At 37.1% G+C, this 18,730-nt stretch overlaps 2 protein-coding genes across 2 annotated transcripts; both read right to left on the minus strand.

The window, feature by feature from the left end:
- Positions 1-17: 17 nt before the first annotated feature.
- LOC109069650 (prolargin-like) lies at positions 18-4,399 on the minus strand. The gene is made up of 3 exons (XM_019086274.2): positions 4,123-4,399; positions 828-1,810; positions 18-751 (listed from the first exon to the last, which is right to left on the minus strand). Exons 2-3 carry the CDS (start codon positions 1,804-1,806, stop codon positions 588-590), a joined length of 1,143 nt encoding a protein of 380 aa, XP_018941819.1. The 5' UTR covers positions 1,807-1,810; positions 4,123-4,399; the 3' UTR covers positions 18-587.
- Positions 4,400-11,555: 7,156 nt separating this feature from the next.
- LOC109069651 (lumican-like) lies at positions 11,556-16,926 on the minus strand. The gene is made up of 4 exons (XM_042734272.1): positions 16,720-16,926; positions 15,718-16,351; positions 15,108-15,425; positions 11,556-12,154 (listed from the first exon to the last, which is right to left on the minus strand). Exons 2-4 carry the CDS (start codon positions 16,337-16,339, stop codon positions 12,003-12,005), a joined length of 1,092 nt encoding a protein of 363 aa, XP_042590206.1. The 5' UTR covers positions 16,340-16,351; positions 16,720-16,926; the 3' UTR covers positions 11,556-12,002.
- Positions 16,927-18,730: the final 1,804 nt, after the last annotated feature.

Below are 18,730 nucleotides of genomic sequence, written 5' to 3' on the forward strand. Positions count from 1 at the left end.
GAGTGGCTTTTTCAAAGTATGTTGAAATGGAACATTTTATTATATACATATTTATTTATAAAGAATACTGACACAAGATAAAGGCAGGACTACACACAGTACCTTAAAAACACAGGCACATTAAGGACATTTTCAACTACACAGTAGTTACGTTATTCCCCCATTTATCATTTTGTTTCAATGTATTTTAGTCTACCCCATACAGACCAATATAATCCTCAATTGTAACTACTCTTGTTTTCTGTCACAAAATACGTCCATTAATGTACCTTTATTTTTAGGGTTAAATTAATTCCACTCAGCCATAGCTGCTGCTTCTGTTTTGTATAATCACATAGAAACGTGTAATGCAGAATACTCATGCTCAGTTGTATTCAAGGCAAGAAATTCAATAAATATGATGCATTGAAGGATTTTAGGTTACACAATGAAACATTCCTGAACATAAAGGGAAAAAATTGCATTGTTTAAAAATGCATTCTTTACTTGTATCTCCGGTACTGTTTGATTCAATCAGTACTGTCAAGTAGACAGGAAGGCCTGGGTGTGCACAGGCATTTATGAATCTGTTCATCACTCAAACCAGCTTACATTACTATAGCATAAAGGTGTCTGAAGCACATGATGACATCTGAGGGGATGGGAGGACTCAAGTGATTGCCATCCAGACGCAGGTATCTCAGTTTGGGTGCTCCGTCCTCATCATGCATGTTGAAAGAGTTAGAAGGACAGATCTCAGTGCCGTTTAAACCTGCAAAGATAAGCAAAGGTGTTATTTTGGAGAAAATGTTCTGTGGCACAGTATCAAATTGAAATGGAGTACATACTCTCAATGTCATTGTGGTTGAGGTGAAGTTGCTCCAGCTCAGAGTTGAACTGGGGAATAGTGCTCAGCCTGTTATGGGACAAATGCAAATCCATCATCGAGCTCACGTTGAATACCAACTTTGGGAGACCTTTGTCACTAAGATGGTTGTGGTTAAGTCTCACAAAGGCCAGGTGTGTGAAATCCTTAAAGTAATCCTGTGGAATCTCCTCGATGTTATTTTTGTCCAAGAACAGTTGGAAGAGGCTCTTCGGTATATTCGCAGGCATCTTCCTGAGGATGTTGTGTGCCAGGTTGAGCTGAATCAAATTCTTCAGATCTTTGAAGATGTTCTTGCCCAAGCTGCTGTCGCCGATCCTGTTGTGATGCAGATCCAGAAGTGCGAGATGTTCCATCTTGCTGAATGCTCCTGGAGGGATCTTTGATATTTGGTTGCGGCTGAGTCTAAGCTGCTCCAGACCGGACGGCAAGTCGCTAGGCACCTCCTTTAGCTGGTTCCTCTCCATATAAAGGTAAAGGAGGTTTGGAAGCTTCTCAAACACTTGCTTCTCCACCAAACGGATGCGGTTATTTTCGAGATTTATCCACTTAAGCTCAGTGCAGTTTTTGAAGGGGTCTGCAGTTACTTGGTCAATGTAGTTGTTCTGTAGGTATAGGTAGTGGGTGCGGAACGGGATGACCGGGACCTTCCGGAGGTTGCGGTTTTCACAGTACAGGGCATTTGGGTAAGATGGTGGGCAGAAACACTCTCTGGGGCAGTCTGGGAATTCAGAGGGGGGGCCTAGGATCGGAGGGGGGAAGTCTGTGGGTTCCTGGGGTTCATGCTCAGGTTTTGGGGCAGGAGGAGATGGTTTCTTGTGAGCAGGAGGTTTCCTGGTGGTAGATGGACGGACAGGCTTTGGTTTTGGTCTTCGCTGGCCACAGACATCCGTGATCAGAAGAAGGACAAGAAGAGAGCAGTATGTAAGCCCAGCTTTCATGGTCCTGAACAGGGAAGCAGCAAGAGAACATTGTCATTTTGCTTTATCCTGTGCTGATCAGTTCATGTTTCTGCGATTCTGTTTCTTTTTGCATGACAGAGTTACAGACTTTCGATTTTTGCTGTCAACTTTGTCAAAGCATGCAGTCGTGTATTCTTCCAGTTTGGCAGGATTATTATGACTTCTACAGATGCTGGGAAAAGATTTAAAGGTTTCTCTGCACAGGACTCTGATAAAGACTCTATTGTGCAATGTAAGACCTAGGAAAGAGTGAGTCCTAATGAGGGAAACAGGCTAAACACACAGGGGAGCTTAGAGGAAACCAATGGCTGGAACAGTTGCAGCATTACTGTACCTCTGTGTGTCAGCTTTGCTTAACAAATACCACAGTTTAATTGCTGGAACAAAAAATACATTACATAATTACTCAGAGGATTAATAATAATAAATCTAGATCAAACAGAGTAGCCAACCCACTAAGCCAGAAATGTTTTTGGATGTTTGTCATTAGTTTATAATTAAGTTAGTTTGCAGGCAGTAAAAAGTATAAAGACGAGCCATGTTGCTTTTTTTTCTTCTTTAGACAATACGAACTCTTTTTTATTAATATGTATTCACATAACTCATATTTCAAAAACTTGTTGTGTTAATAATGTCTTTTGGCTTTTCTATTTTGGAGTCACATGTCTTTTGGATCATTGTCTTGATTACCTAACCGTGCTTCAGCTTCCATTTTCAGAGAAGTGCCCAGATGTTCTCCTTAGGAATGTTCTGATACAAAGCAGAATTCATGGCTTTTTTCAAGGTTCTCATAATTTCATAAGTGATTTTAAACCACTCTTAGAAATATTTTGGCAGGTTGACTGCTGGGAAGTGATCTCATGTTGAAGGTTATTGTTCTTACTATGGTTCAGTGGAAAATGGTTTTGTAACATCTTTTTTTCTGCCCTGAGCTCAGGAATTTCCTTTGATCACTCTTTTATACTGCACTTTTGAAAAACTTTGTGCTGGAAACTTGATGGTAAAAATAAGTGAAATGATATTAAGCAGGGTTTATTTATTTGGGTCAATAAACCTAGGGTTATGTCTACAGATGTAAACACTGTGAGGCTTGTTTACACAGGGTTACGATGGTCTAATATTAGATTTGATTTGATTAGATTGGTCAGACCCTAAAAACATCCCTGTTAAACTCCATTATTTAGCCTAGATAAATCATTGCACTGGAGAAATTAGATATTTTATGCAGCCTATGTAGAGACTCACACCCAGGCACAAAACAAGGAGCAGTGCATCGGGTCTACTGCATGATCACAATCAGATGTTTGGCTGAAAGTGCCTGGCTGGGTGTCAGCTGCATGGTCATGGAAAGCAGGCAGCAGCGCTCAGGCCTTGAGAGAAAGGAAACCTGGGAAAGTGTTGATTTGTTTAGTTCTATTCTGCATGCCTGCTTAAGGTGGGGTGCAAATGAGAGTGTGGTCCTGTCTGGTCTTTGAGGAAAGCTGATTTATTCAGAAATGCTGATTGACAAAGCTAAATTAATTTTGTGACCATATAAGGAGATTTAGGTCATTACTGGGCATAAGACAAATGCATAATAACAAAAACATGTTATGAGTCAGTGCTGGCAAAACTCAAAATAGGCGGGAACTGTTGAGTTTTAGATTTGGTCGAAAAGATGTTGAAAAAGACAAAAGAGGTCTGTGGGATATATTAATTCTAAACCAAGAGAATAATGGTTTTGCTTAGAAATGGATCAGACCAGAAACATTACAGGTTATTTTCATCATATTGTTTTCAGCTGGTTTCTCATGTCTTAAAATGTACACACTTTGATAGATCAGACAGGAGGATAGACCTGGACAGGTCAAAAGACAGATGAACAATGCATAATTTATGATTGTTTTGTTAAATTACCTTTGTTTTTATTATTATACTTATTTATTACATGTATATTTTATATTATCGTTTACAAATTATTTTCTTTTAAACTATTTTTAATAATTAGTTGTTTAATTATTTCGTTTTTCTACAATCTGAGGTGTTAATGTGAAAAATCTGAACATTAATTGAGCCCTAAGAAGTAGGTGCAAGAGTACCAGAAAATACTGAGTGAACAGCCAAAGTAATCATGCCAATATTTTTATAAGCTTTTTTATAAGCTAAACTAAATTTTTTACTTGTGGTAATGGCTAAATTCATGTGCCATTTCTTGCCAGCATCCACAGATTTCCTGATTATTATGTATGTATTTATGTTGCTTGTCTCCTTTGAAACTGATTTATGGCTGTTTTGAAGAAACAAAGGGTTTCTTACCTGTTGCTGGTTCCTGCCCTCGTTTTGATGAATCCTCTTACTGTCACTTTGCTCTCACAGAGTACTGCTCTCCCACCTTGCTTTCTCCTCCTCTCTTACTCTGTTTCTTTCCCCCTCTTTCCTCCGTACTTCCCCTGTTCTCCTCTGCTAAGCAGGCTGCCTATTGGGTTGTTCCCTCTTTTCCTTTTGAAGGTCAACAATTCTGTCTCCCTGCCCCGCCTTCAGGGAAAGTGCCTCAAATTGAATCGAAACGTCCATTCCTTAACACCGGGATCTGTTCTCCTCTGCTGTACACACTGATGCATGTAAATGGGTGTGTATCGAGGACTACAGGGCCGGTGGGACATCAGTGCAGGAAGCGTGGGGTCAGAATTCTTTCCAGCACCATCCTCTGCACAATCACGTTGATCCTCGGGATACTTTATCAAAATCATGTGCTTTTTATTTATTTTAGAACCACAGAGTACTGGATAGCTTCCTATTTTTTTTTTGCTTTTTGCATACTTGGGTGGTGTATGCCTGAGTTTCTCTGTAGTTAAAAAAAAATCTTATCACATGATCTCCCTTATTTGGGATTGTCTGACTGTGATTTAGGTTTTAGGTAACCTCTCTCACAGTTACTTTTTCTCATTTTCTTGTGCTTTTGGGCCTTGTGCAGAGAGCTGCAGCTGCAGACCATTGGTAACGAGATGTGAAAAACATGGTTTTTATTCCCAATGAAACCTATTTATCTCCCTTGCTCACAATTGCACATTCACACTGTGATGCCATACTTGTGCTTATATTTTAAACCCAAAAGGACTTCAACATCTGGAGAAGCAACATCTGTGATATTGTCACCATGGTGTGCTAGAGATCAGGCATGATGAAGAATACAATTATAGTTTAATAAATCCACAACAGGTAAATGCAAATAGGGTAGGGGCACACGCGCACACACAAACATGCACGCACAGTGTAACATCGATAATAACCGACCAACTAGAACTGAACAAGCTTGACTTTAAATACAAACATGAATGAGGATAATTCATAGAAACCAGGTGAACAGAATGACACAATCAGACACGAGGAGAAATTAAGGTCACACTGAGCACATGGGGGATGAAAACACAACAAGACAGTTCTGGGGTGTGACAGATTTATGTTGTTTTAGAATTGTAAGTCTTAAGAGCTGCAACACTCTGTCAGTTGCAGGTTTTAAACTGACTGTTTAGTGTTGTCTTCCTCTGAGATTGCTGGCAGTGTCCCAGATTTGCACATCTGTGCTAAATGAGAATCATACATTTGTGGGCTGTAATTGTGGTCAGCTTCATTCAGGGATTGATTGGAGCTCTAAAACAGCCCAGCCCAGAGACCTATACAGCCCCATTTCAACCCAACGCAAATAATTAGCTATCACACGCACATAATAAAAAGTTATAATCAATATTATAAAAAGTTAACATACGATTATGAGAAATAATTTGTCACAGTTATGAAAAACTTTGCAGTTTCGTGATACAAAGAAACACAAGAAATGAAATGGCAATTATGGTAAAATGTCACATCTGTGAGATATAAAGTCATTATAATAAGACATTAAATCACAATTATGATGAAAGATCACAATGTGCAATATAAAGTTGCGATGATAAAAAAAGGCAGTTGTGAGGTATAAAGTCACATTATAAGATAATTATGAAGTTATGATGACAAAAAAAGCACAATCGTGATATACTGTATAAAGGCCCATTATAAGATAAAGTCAAAAATATGACACGAAAAAATCATTTGATTATGATTTTATCATTATTTAATCATTATGATTTTAAGCTATAAAAGTCAAATTCTAAGATGATTAGTCACAATTACAATAAAAATCACACAATATAAAATTGCAGTTATGAGGAAAAGGTCGATTGTGAAAGTCTCATTTTGATGAAAAAAAATTTAAGTCACACTTGTGAGATATTTTTCCAACGGTAAAGGCAACGTTTTTAAATGACATAATTTATATATATATATATATATATATATATATATATATATATATAAACTATTTAATGTGATGTGATTGTCAAGAAACAGGACACTTCTACTGAAATCATAGTGTTCCAGTTCCATGTTTTCTAAATGAACAAGAACAAGAAGAAGTGTCTCTGGTGCCGGTCCAGTTCTGTTTATAGGAAGATCACTTTCGTATGCTGTGAGATCTTAGTGATGTTAGGGAGTTGCCCCTTTCATTTCAGTCTTAAAACTTATTCACTCAAACTGAGTCTTTGACATTATGAATAATGTTTAGATCTCAATATTCAGGCACAGGCTGGCCTCTATCAAACATCATTATATCAGCATTACAATAGGTGAGTTTTTGCATGTCGTAATGGCTTTTACTGAGTACTTACATGAGTCATTGTGATATTTAATGTGATATCTTTATGAGATAATTTAGGTCAGATTTTGTGTATGGCACAGCAATATACTGTATCTCTGCCAAGACTATATTATTAAGCCAGTATCACTGTCATCTGGGGCAAACCCAGAGTTTGTTGTTAATTAAAAAGTAAAAGGCTGGAAAGGGTGTAACTGAAGTACCCTTTTGGCAAGGAAATGTCTTTCCTTCCTCATACAACTTAAATTTATTTGTAAATCAAGCTTAATTGCATGCTTTAAGATTTATTGCTGATAGCTTAATGGTTTGGCACAAGTGAAAACAACCATTGTTAGTCATACGTATGGTGTTAAACTTAACCGTGTGTATCTGAAGCAGATTCACTCATATTGTACTTCTAATTTTGCTAAGGTAAGAAGGATTTCTTTTGGCATGTGCTTGACAGATGATTGTGTGTGTCTGATGTGTGCAGTCTTGCCATCTGGGTTGATTTTATTGTGAGTGCTTACACACATTCGCAGACATACACACATGATTGACAGATGCGCAGGCTCAGATGCACAGTATATGTGAACAATGCAATTATTGGGGCGCAGACTTTGCTTTCTGTATTGACAAAAATTGCATATAATTTGTATTTAATTATATTACATCATGCTTAACAAAGCAAGCATTACACCTTGTAATTTTGCCACCCAGAGCAAAATTTTGGATCCGAAGCAGTTGCTGTCACAAACAGCTTCACCACCCATCTTTTCCTCTGGTAATGCAGTTGTGGCCACCACAAGCAGTATGATGATGTCTATGGTGGTGGTCTGGTTGATGTTATCAGACTGAAGTTCATTGGGATCTTTGCTTACCAAGCTCTTTCTCCACCTGGAGGTCCTGACACCAATAACCACCACATTTGCCAAACCCCCTAGGGTAGAGTATGTGAACTCAGCAAAATATCAGAGCGGTCTCCTACTGTAAGTAATTGCACCTGAAGAGTTAATCAGACTGTGTTTTTCTGGGAAGTCGGCCAAGTAAATAAAGCTAGAGCTCATTACCTGATCCATTCATAACGGAATGTGTGAAAACGCAGCAGGCTCAGTGCATGTAGATTTGGCATATGTTAGAAAGGGTAAATTGAATTTATAGATAATTATGCAGCAATTATTGTGTAATTAATATTGTAGCCGACTGGCATAAATATGCCCTGCCGCTTTAAGGCAAAAAGTCTGGCAATATCAGTTTTGTGTTTCTGGAAGTAGCCCCTGTTGTTGTTGTTTTTGATAATATCAGTCATATTGAAAAATTTAATATATATTTTTAAAAAACACCAAACTCGGTTTATACAAAACAATGCAGCAATTATTGTGTTGTTAGTATTGTAGCCGACTGGCATAAATATTCTGTGCCACTTTAAGGCAAAAAGTCTGGCACTTTTATAATAATATTAATATTTTTTTCTGTGTATCTCTGTTCAGTGACTATTTCTGTGGGTTACATCATTTCTCCACTGGGTGGCGACAAAACACTGTATTTATGAGTGAATCACTGAATCATTCACTCAACCGATTTGTTTAAACATGCTGATTTATTCATGAATGAAACATGATAGAGTCACTGAATCAGTCACTCAGCTATTTCAATCAAAAACACTGTCATTTAAGAACATCGCCATGCTCTGAAACATGCAGAGTTTCAGTCTTCTGTGGCTTTGTTGAAACTATTTTCATTGGCAGGGCAAAAACTGACTAAACAGAGTGGCTAAAATGTAAGTTACTCTATATTTACTTGCACAAAATATAAAAACTACATCGCACTTGCAAATTGTGCTGCTGGTCGGAATAGTATATCAGTCAGTCAAACAAAATAAATGTTTAGATCAAGAACAAAGACCAAACAAAACGAAACAGTTTTACACTGTGAGATGGGTAACCGGAGGCAACATCTCTAGTTATCTCATCTGCCTGTTTGGTCCTGTGACTTATTCCCTTTTGTATAAAGCTACTGCATTGCCTATGAATGGCCTTGTCACAACTACCTAACAAACATTGCTCCATCAGGTGGCAACAAAACAATGCAGCAATTATTGTGTTGTTAGTATTGTAGCCGACTGGCATAAATATTCTGTGCCACTTTAAGGCAAAAAGTCTGGCACTTTTATAATAATATTAATATTTTTTTTCTCTGTAACTCTGTTGAGTGACCATTTCTGTGGGTTACATCATTGCTCCACTGGGTGGCGACAAAAACACTGTATTTATGAGTGAATCACTGAATCATTCACTCAACCGATTTGTTTAAACATGCTGATTTATTCATGAATGAAACATGATAGAGTCACTGAATCAGTCACTCAGCTATTTCAATCAAAAACACTTTCATTTAAGAACATCGCCATGCTCTGAAACATGCAGAGTTTCAGTCTTCTGTGGCTTTGTTGAAACTATTTTCATTGGCAGAGCAAAAACTGACTAAACAGAGTGGCTAAAATGTAAGTTACTCTATATTTACTTGCACAAAATATAAAAACTACATCGCACTTGCAAATTGTGCTGCTGGTCGGAATAGTATATCAGTCAGTCAAACAAAATAAATGTTTAGATCAAGAACAAAGACCAAACAAAACGAAACAGTTTTACACTGTGAGATGGGTAACCGGAGGCAACATCTCTAGTTATCTCATCTGCCTGTTTGGTCCTGTGACTTATTCCCTTTTGTATAAAGCTACTGCATTGCCTATGAATGGCCTTGTCACAACTACCTAACAAACAAACACATCCAAACATTTTGAATAGCTTATTTGAAACACGTGTTTGATTGTTTCTTGTGTTAACTGAATATTTACTTTGGACTGATTTTGTTGATGTACCTTCTTCCATGATATTCTTTGGTCCAAATGAACTTGGCTTGATGGATGCTTGTGGCACAAATATTATAGCCTTTTAAACTTTAAGACTCCGTTGAAATTTCTTTAAATGCATTGTGATTGATTTATATATTTGAACAGCATCATTTAGTATGATTTATAGTTATTTAGTATAGTTATTTATAGTTATTTGGATAGCTAAAGAAAGCTTGTTTTTAATGGGCCTGAATGCCCTCATAGGCAGTTCTAACAACCACAGCTACAATATGCTCCAGCTGGACCCTTATTTCTGAGGTCTGTTGAGGGACCACCTCTTCTTTCATAGGTAATATGAATCTGTCTTTTGGCTAACTAATGACTTTACCACAACACAGCTGTGTATTATTTCATTTCCCATGGTGTATGTATATAACATATGAATGATAGCTTTGCTTTGAGATGAACAAACATTATGTAATTATAGACCTCCTGGTTCAGTCATCTAATGTTTCTTTAAGGTTCAAGAAGTGAACCCAAAATTTTCAAGTTCTTTGTGCTGTCATGGCTCTGCTAATGTGGAATGTGAAGTCCACACCAGGCCGATCTGTGACTGCTGTTCTGCACTAGAAAAAAATAAAAATCTTAGTGGAGATCCCAGAGTGAGTTATGGCATCTTGAACACATGGCCCATTAACTCACAATCTTTTAGATATGGAGGAGTCATTCTTTGGATCAATAGATCAAATATTAGGTTTTGGGGAAAAGTTTTTTTGATCCAGCAGAGGTAGGACTTGTAGGACAAAATGAGAGTTTAGTTTGAGCATGATTTGTGTTACTTTTTGTTTATAAATACTACATATTTGTGTTTAATTCCACTGAACTGGTGAGAATGAGCTCTTGTGCTGAAGTGGTTGACTTCACTCTCTTCTGTGTCTACTGGTCCGTAAGTACTTTGTCTGTACTCACTGAAAGCCAAAATTCAGCCTCAAATGCAAAACATAAAAGTGTTTTTGTTTGCACATTCTTGCACTCACAAAACACTTAACTTATATTACTGCTATGCTTCCCCAGACAGCATCCTTTTTGTGGTTATCCATGTGGAATTTTAGCGATTTGTCATTATTCAGTATCTTATGGTCAGGATTTTGGTCGAATGAATTTTCTAGTACCGATAAAATAGTGTTGATTGTCACTGTTAAGACAGAAACTAGGGTCATTGATTAACATGGAAGAGATTTATTCCTTGTTGCCCTGTGTTTGGTTAGGACACTGTGTTAACCAGAGTTAACAGGATCCTGAGGCAGCCAAATATGATACTGTTAGTATATCCATTGTACTGAATGAGAAACATTGTACAAGAAACAAAAGAAACCAAGGCATGTGATTCTCTATCATTGCAACATTTCTTTTGGAGGTCATTTTTTGTTTTGGCTAAACTAATTTTGCTCATGGATACTCACTGAGGGAAATGTGATTGTTCTTTATGTCACACAATGGAATGTTTCTGTCCAAAGATCGGTAGATTAAAGATTATGCTCTTTGATTAATTCATAAAGAGGATGTAATCATTTTTGTAGTGTTTTCAGCCTTAGCAGAAGCAGTGCACAGATAGTATTGCAGTGCTCTAAGAGGGATGTTGTGAATACCGATTTTCTTTCATTACAAAACTGCTAGACCAGAACATGCAGCAGAGCTGTGAATTATTATATGATATGAAAATTGATTTCTGTTAAAAATCTAGTTAAAACAGACAGAGGAAACTGTAAATTATCTGTGATATTTTATATGATATGTGAATTTATTTAAGTTGTATATATTTTTTGTTACAAAAGGGTTTTATCTTGGAATTCAATTTTTTAAGCGTTTGGGGGGAAATACATTGTAATCTTACAAGAGATGCCACAGTGATGGAATAATAACATTTTCCAGACTATATGTAACAGAGCCTTATCTTCAAAAAGTTACCATCAAAAGTACCATTCATAAGATTGGGGTTGGTAAGATTTTGTAATGTTTTTGAAAAAAGTCTCTTATGCTCACCAAGGCTGCATTTGTTAAAAATGCAGTAAAGACAGTATTATTGTGAATTATACGGTTTCCATATTAAAATATTTTAAAATGTAATTTATTGCTGTGGTAGGAAAGCTGAATTTTCAGCAGCCATTACTCCAGTCTTCTGTGTCACATGATCCTTTAGAAATCATTTGCATACGATTTGGTGCTCAAGAACCATTTCTTATTATTAAAAGAATTGAAAACAGTTGTGTTGCTTAATGTTTTTTGTAAAAACCTTGGTACTAAATGCTCAATATTAATTTCTTTCAAAGAAAGCACCATGTAGTGTAAACAGTTAGATTAATTCTGATTATACTTAGAACATGTGAAGTCAAGACTTGGACTTTGCATCAAAATAAAAATATGACTGCCCATATACAGTACATCAAGAGTGAAAACAGTATTATTAAATATTGTTTAATTAAAACAGTATAAAACTATTGACAGCATCCTATTCAAAACATCAGCACCTTGAGCAGCTTATTCTGCTTTTATGCTTCTAATGTAGTCTAAATATGCATATATGTTATAATATATCTTTGCATGCTTGTATTTCAAAGTTTTCAGAAAACCTAAAAATGTAGAGATGCTTAAGACATTGATGCTTCTATTAGATCAAATATAAATGTTATGAAGGACACGTAGACAGAACACCCAATCAGGAGGCAGCTTGTGATACTCCAATTTATTACCGTCCAGCCTCAGAATCTTCATACGTGAATATGATGTGGGTCCTACTGTCCTGCAGAAGCTGCTCACGTTGAACTCTGGAAGACACAACAGCAAAATTGTAGTAGAACATAGAGCCATTTATAATATAATATAATATAATATAATATAATATAATATAATATATAATATAATATAATATAATATAATATAATATAATATAATATAATATAATATAATATAATATAATTAACCAGTATTTAACCTTTACGGTAGTATTAGTGTTATACATTTTTTAATCATTATCATCACTACCGGAAAGGTATTTATTTATTTGACATATTTTTATTGTCTCAATTGAATTTCATAGTAAGCTACCTCATCAAGCAGGTTGAGATTGTTATAAAGGGATAGTGTATTATTAAATGTTGATTTTGTCATTAATCACTTACCCCCATGTCGTTCCAAACCTGTAAAAGCTTTGTTCATCTTTGGAACACAATTTAAGATATTTTGGATGAAAAGCAGGAGGCTTGTGACTGCCCCATTGACTGCCAAGTAAATTACACTGTCAAGGTCCAGAAAAGTATGAAAAGTTTCATCAGAATAGTCCATCTGCCATCAGTGGTTCAACCGTAATGTTATGAAGCGACGAGAATACTTTTTGTATGTGAATAAAACAAAAATAATGACTCTATTCAATAATTTATCTTCTCTGTGTCTCTCCACATCACCGTAGCACCATTTTGAAGAACAACCGCTGAACGCAAGCAGCGTACGTCTTCTGTGTCAGCTGTGGCACAAGGATATGTTTTCTACATGTATGGACTATTCTGATGATGTCTTTCATACTTTTCTGGACCTTGATAGTGCAATTTACTTGGCAGCCTATGGTACAGTCACAAGCCTCTCGGTTTTCATCCAAAATATCTTAAATTGTGTTCCAAAGACAAACGAAGCTTTCACGGATTTGGAACGACATGGGGGTAAGTGATTAATGACAAAATTTTCATTTTGGGGTGGAGTATCCCTTTAAGCTGTCTGCTACTCCCAGCTCTCTGTCTGTTTTTAAATATTGGTACTGCGTCACTGCTTCCACTGTTTACTAGATAGAGATAGCAAGACAATGAGGTCACCATAATTAGTGATTAATGCGAGATGGTGCTTCAGAGAATTTGCAGCAGACATTAATCGTTCACTAGATCACACACCACAGTCAAATGACAGCCCTCGTAAACAGAAGGAGCTGCTTCCCAGCACTGTGCAAAGAAGTTACAGGTGCGCTGCCATTGGCACCTTCAGTGTCAGTGAGAACACAAGAGGAAACCTGTAGATCTGTTTCAGCTTGTTTTAGGTACTAATTGTGATGATAGCATAAATCTACAGTGGGTATCTGTAGCTTGTAGTTTAGGAGCTGTAAACTGAAAGACTATGAGGTTTCTCTGGTGACATTAAGACTATTCTCAGTGCAGAGAATCAAGACGTGTTTACAAAGCACTTAAGGTGTGTAACTATTTTTGTAGCTTGTTTCCACTACTCTAAATATAATAATACTATTTTTATCATATTTTCTGGAGATTTATACAAAAAACATTATAGTGTCTCCACCTTCAGACTGGAGCCTTTTAATGGCGCTGGTCAATACATTCTCTATGACATTCTTTCCATTTGTTTTCTGAAGGTAGATCTTACAGGTTGTTTAACCTTTCCCTAACCTCTACTTCTAGGCTATAATATATCAGTCATCTGTTTTATCATTTTCAAAAGTGGTTGCTTGTGAATAATTAGAGTATTATACTTCATTTTGAACTGGTAAACTGCTGTTGATGGCATGAGGTTTTGTTGTGTGGTTCAAAGAAAGTGAATCATGACCACTGCCTGAAAAAAAAAAAAAAGAATGTCTGCTGAAGTCTTTGCTGTCCACCAGAGGCACGGTTCTTATAACTGAGCTCAGCATGCTGCTGAGAAGGAGGGGGAGAACAGAGCGTGCTTTTAGCACATGTGGATTCCTTTTGGAGTATTTACAGATGTTCTCAAACCTTCCGTCTTTCTTTTCTCCCTCCTTCTCTTTCAGCTAACCTACTTTTTCTGGTCACCTTGTGTCTGTCTAGGATGTGTCTGTCTGCAAACACATTGGGACAAACACATAAGAAAATGGGAAAGGGGGAAAAGAGAGGAAGGAAAGTTTGTTTTTTTCTCTTCTAAAGTCCTGTCACATTTTCCATCACTTTCCCATGGCCCATCTGGGTCTGAATGTTGATTCTCTCATGCCAGGGATTATTTCATCATCCTGACTTATGATCAGGACACAAACATTCAAGCAGTTCTCAATCAAGCATTTGGCGAGCTTACAGTTTTGTGTTTAGAATAATTTCTGCTCTGGGCTGATATTTAAGACTGTAACAGATATGTGAGTAGGATCGCAAAAATGGTCACTGCCTATGATGACATGCTTATGTGCAGGCTTCCTGCTTATCACAGGGCCTGGGACGAATTTGTGCAGGATTTAGAATTGGATTTAAAATGTTCCTTAAATTCCAGTTCAGTTCTAGAATTTTGATTTCATTTGAATTGCCACAGTTCCTTTAAAACCATATGAAATTCCAAAATTCCACTGTAGACAATTCAATTCAAATTCACATAATGTTAGTTCCCAAATTACAAAGAAATTGTGTAGTTTGCCACATTGAAGTGATTTTGTGGATCAAGACCAATCCATGGTTTCCTGAAGTCTGTCAGCAGTGCTTTATATCCACTATAAACATCTTGTCTTGAAAACCTGCAGTAAGATTTAAGTGTCACGTTCTCTCCAAGTTCTGTTGGAGCAATTAATGTAACATCAACATGAGAATTAAAAAAAAAAAAAAAAGGGGGTTCTCTGTCTTGTGTCATGTCACAGTTATTCTGTCATTAAACTTGGCATGAACCTTGGACTGAAAATTTTCCTCTGCCACATTGAACTTCAGCAGTGCTGCTTTCTCGTCAGTGCAGTGCTAAAGGCTAAACCTCAGTGCTTTGTTTGCATAAAACAAGAACCTTACACCAACTCACCTTGGATATGGTTAACCTCAAGGTAGAGGTACTGAAGCGTGGTGGGAATGGTAGGGATTTCTGTCAGCTGATTATAAGAAAGATCCAGCTCTACCAGAGATGTGAGGTTAAATGCACCAGGGTCAAGCCCTTCATTCCTCAATTTGTTGTGTCCAAGCCGTAGATAACGGAGTCTATTAAAATCATGAAGGCTGTTTTCAGTCAGGCCAGTCAGAGAGTTGTTGGAGAGGTAAAGCTGCTGGACAGATGGAGGCAGATGTTTGGGGAAAATCTCCAGGAGGTTGTGACTAAGATCCAGGAGGTTGAGGACTCCAAGACCTGGTAAAGAAAAGGACGGATAGAGATAATGAGTTTACAAAATGATACATTTTTTAATGCTTCCTGATAATTTATGTAGAGATGCAAACTATCGGCCCCATATCATTTATCAGATCAGATCAGATATTACAGATATATTTCATTTTATTTATTTATTTATTTATTGGTGTTTATCAGTTTCATTTCTAGCAAATCTTAAAATAAATATTGATTTTATACCATATTTTTAATATCAGTGCATCTCTAGATTTATCTTCTGAAAGATTAATTAAAAAATCTAACCAAAGAATACCTTTTAAGTCGCCCTCTTCAATAGTCGTCAGACGATTACCTTGTAACAAAAGTAATGTTAAATTGTCCAGATTTTGGAAAGCACCTTCAGAAATCTTTTCGATGCGATTATATGCGAGTCGCAGCTGCTTAAGTCCACTAGGCAGTCCGACTGGCACCCTTGTCAGGTTATTATTATTTATGAAAAGATTTACCAAGCGGGTGAGATTGGAGAACAACATATTATCGAGTTGCTCACTCAGTAGCTGATTGCGATCCAAGATCAACCAGCGCAAGTTTGTGGCATTAGCGAACGATCTGGATCCAAGGATAGTTATATTATTTCCTTGGAGAAACATATACTGTGTGTGGGACGGAAGGCCAGAGGGAAGCTGGGTAAGGCCCCTGTGGTCACAATAAAGAGCTGTTGGCCACTGGATAGGGCAGTCACACTCCAAAGGACAGCTTTGTGAATTAACAGCACGAAACCATCCGGGATCCATCCGATCTTTCAAAGTCAACACACTCGGCTCTCCCAAAAAACGGTTGATCCAGAGTGGTACACCTCCGTAGTCCAAGTCCACCGTGAAGGCCCAAGTCAGCCCACACACAGAGAGTAACAAGAAAATCGTGCTTATATCCATTTGTCCGCCTGCCTAAATGAAACAGAAACAGCCTTTAACTTTGATTAAAGCATTTATAATTTAAACTACTCACAAAGCTTATTTTCTTCTAATAGCAATAAATAAAAGCTTCCACACGTACTGCTTAGATAAAGATATATAAAAACAATGGCTTTTTTGTAAGTTACAGTAGCAGAGCTTTTGCATTCTTGCTTATTCAATTAAAATAATATGCCAAATACAACTTCATGTCTATATAAACTCTATTTGACTGTCAGCCACAGTGTCGCTAAATAGGCAAACTGGTTTAAAAATGCTACTTTCCAGTGATTTTCTTCCATTCTTTTTCATCACATTGCAAACACATGCATCATCTACATATGCCAGAGGAATGAACATACCTTTTACCTCTCTTCCCCGGCCAATTTTAGTTAGAAGAGCCTCTGAACGGTAGAGTTGTTGAGACTATCCCTGTAGACGTTTAAACGGGGCAACCTGGAGAGTTTTATGCGGCTACTGAAACATTCCTCACTCAGCAATGGCCTTTTCTTCCATACAGCTTATTCACTCTCTTTTTTTCCAACCTGTCTCGGAAGCCTACGGGTCGAGTCTAACCACTGCACAACATTTGTTAGAAACATGTGTGCTGGCAGCTTAGAAAGGGCAATCTTTACACACAATGCTGATGTGATTTAAAATATTTTGGATTTAATACACATCACATAATGTGTGGATAGGAATCCTGTTGTTGATTTAATGTGACTTTCTCCTTCAAAGCTTGATTTTGAGTAATATACAACTGATATGGAATCATATTTTACTGCTTATGCAAACCATATACTGTCACATAAACTGCCTCAGGCCACTGACTGATGAACTGTAATGGCACGTCAATAAGCCTGTGAGTAAGGGGAGTATGTTTGAAGGCAATATATTTTTTCTTTGCAGACATGCCCTGGACAGCAGTCAGCACTGGAACATCTAGCACAGAGAGCAATGGTTACACTCAGACAGCTGGAGGGGGCCTGGGGAGCCAAACAGACCCTGTTCGTCTGCGAGAGAGCAGGAGAGAAGAAAACAGGGAGAGAGAGTAGTTTGGTTAAGATAGCTTTAGCCCATCAAAGCCCTTCCATAGGGATGAGACAATGTTTTGGTCTATGAAGGTCTGAAATGTCAGAGTGCCCCCTAGCACTCAAATCAACCATAACAATCACAAAAGCAAGGTTCTCATTATTTGATATAGTATTCTTTTATACTCAGTACTATTATTTTATACTAAATACTTCTTTAAAAAAATAAATAATAATAATTACATTGTTTAGTACATTTTTAAGAAGCTTTTTGTATGGAAATAAAAAAAGCACAATGTAACTTGTTATAACTTTACATTGGTAATTCAACTATACAGTATATGTTATAATATATGAGTAATATGTAGCTGTATGTAAAATACAGTATGCATTTTTAAATATTTTTACATTTTGTTTGCAAATTATTCAGTTTTATATTCAAATTTGTTTAGGAAATCAAAATAAATATAGTGTGTGACTGACCCACATAGAGGATTTGAAACCCCTTCTTTTAGTCCTTTGAACTCTCTTTGAAGGCTAGAAAGGTAGTTTTTGATAAACACTGACTTAACTCTGAAAGTATTGCTTTGAGCTTGAGCAAGAGTGTTTTTGAAGGGGTGTTTATGTTATTCTGTTCCCTGAAACACTGTAGACTGCCACTGGCTGCCAGATTTCTTTTCCATTTAAACAGAAGGAAATGAAGAACCTTCCAGTGCTGGAATCTTACTTTGTAACCCAGCCGGCTTTGCAGCTGGACGGCAAATAATAAATAAATAAATAAATAAATAAATAAATAAAAATAGCAGTGCTTAGAATGAAACACTGGAATCAAAACTTGTTGCTAAATTATGTATTTAGGGTTATGCATCCATAATTCCTTACTCAGGTTCTCCTTCGTCTCTTGTACTTCCTCGCTGTTCTCAATGCTTTCTTCACAAGTTTGCGTACAGTTTCCAGTCAGTATAAATTCTGTGTACACTTAGAACCTGTCAAAACACTGCTTACATGTGTTCAGTGTGGTTTGTGTTTGCATTTTCATAAGCATGCACTAGTCGTGTGAGCTGTTTCTCCCTTGGCATGTTATAACTGAGGTCTTTGTGGATATTTTTTGGTTAGCAGACTGCCGTGGCAAAGTCATGCCAAGCCAATGGCCCAGGGCAGACAAACTGGAGGAGATGTTACAGAGCGGGTGTGACGGTCAGTTTACAGGGTATTTCAGTTTCCTTACATTTCAGAGCTAATGCAGAGTGTTGCCTGGTAAAAAAAAATATTTTTCTTTTCTCTCAAAACCTTGTTTGCATCTATACTGCATATGTTACTTTAAGCTTTGATGAAGCCTGTT

The sequence above is a fragment of the Cyprinus carpio genome, chromosome B11, assembly GCF_018340385.1.
Source record: "Cyprinus carpio isolate SPL01 chromosome B11, ASM1834038v1, whole genome shotgun sequence".
NCBI classification, from domain to species: Eukaryota; Metazoa; Chordata; class Actinopteri; order Cypriniformes; family Cyprinidae; genus Cyprinus; species Cyprinus carpio.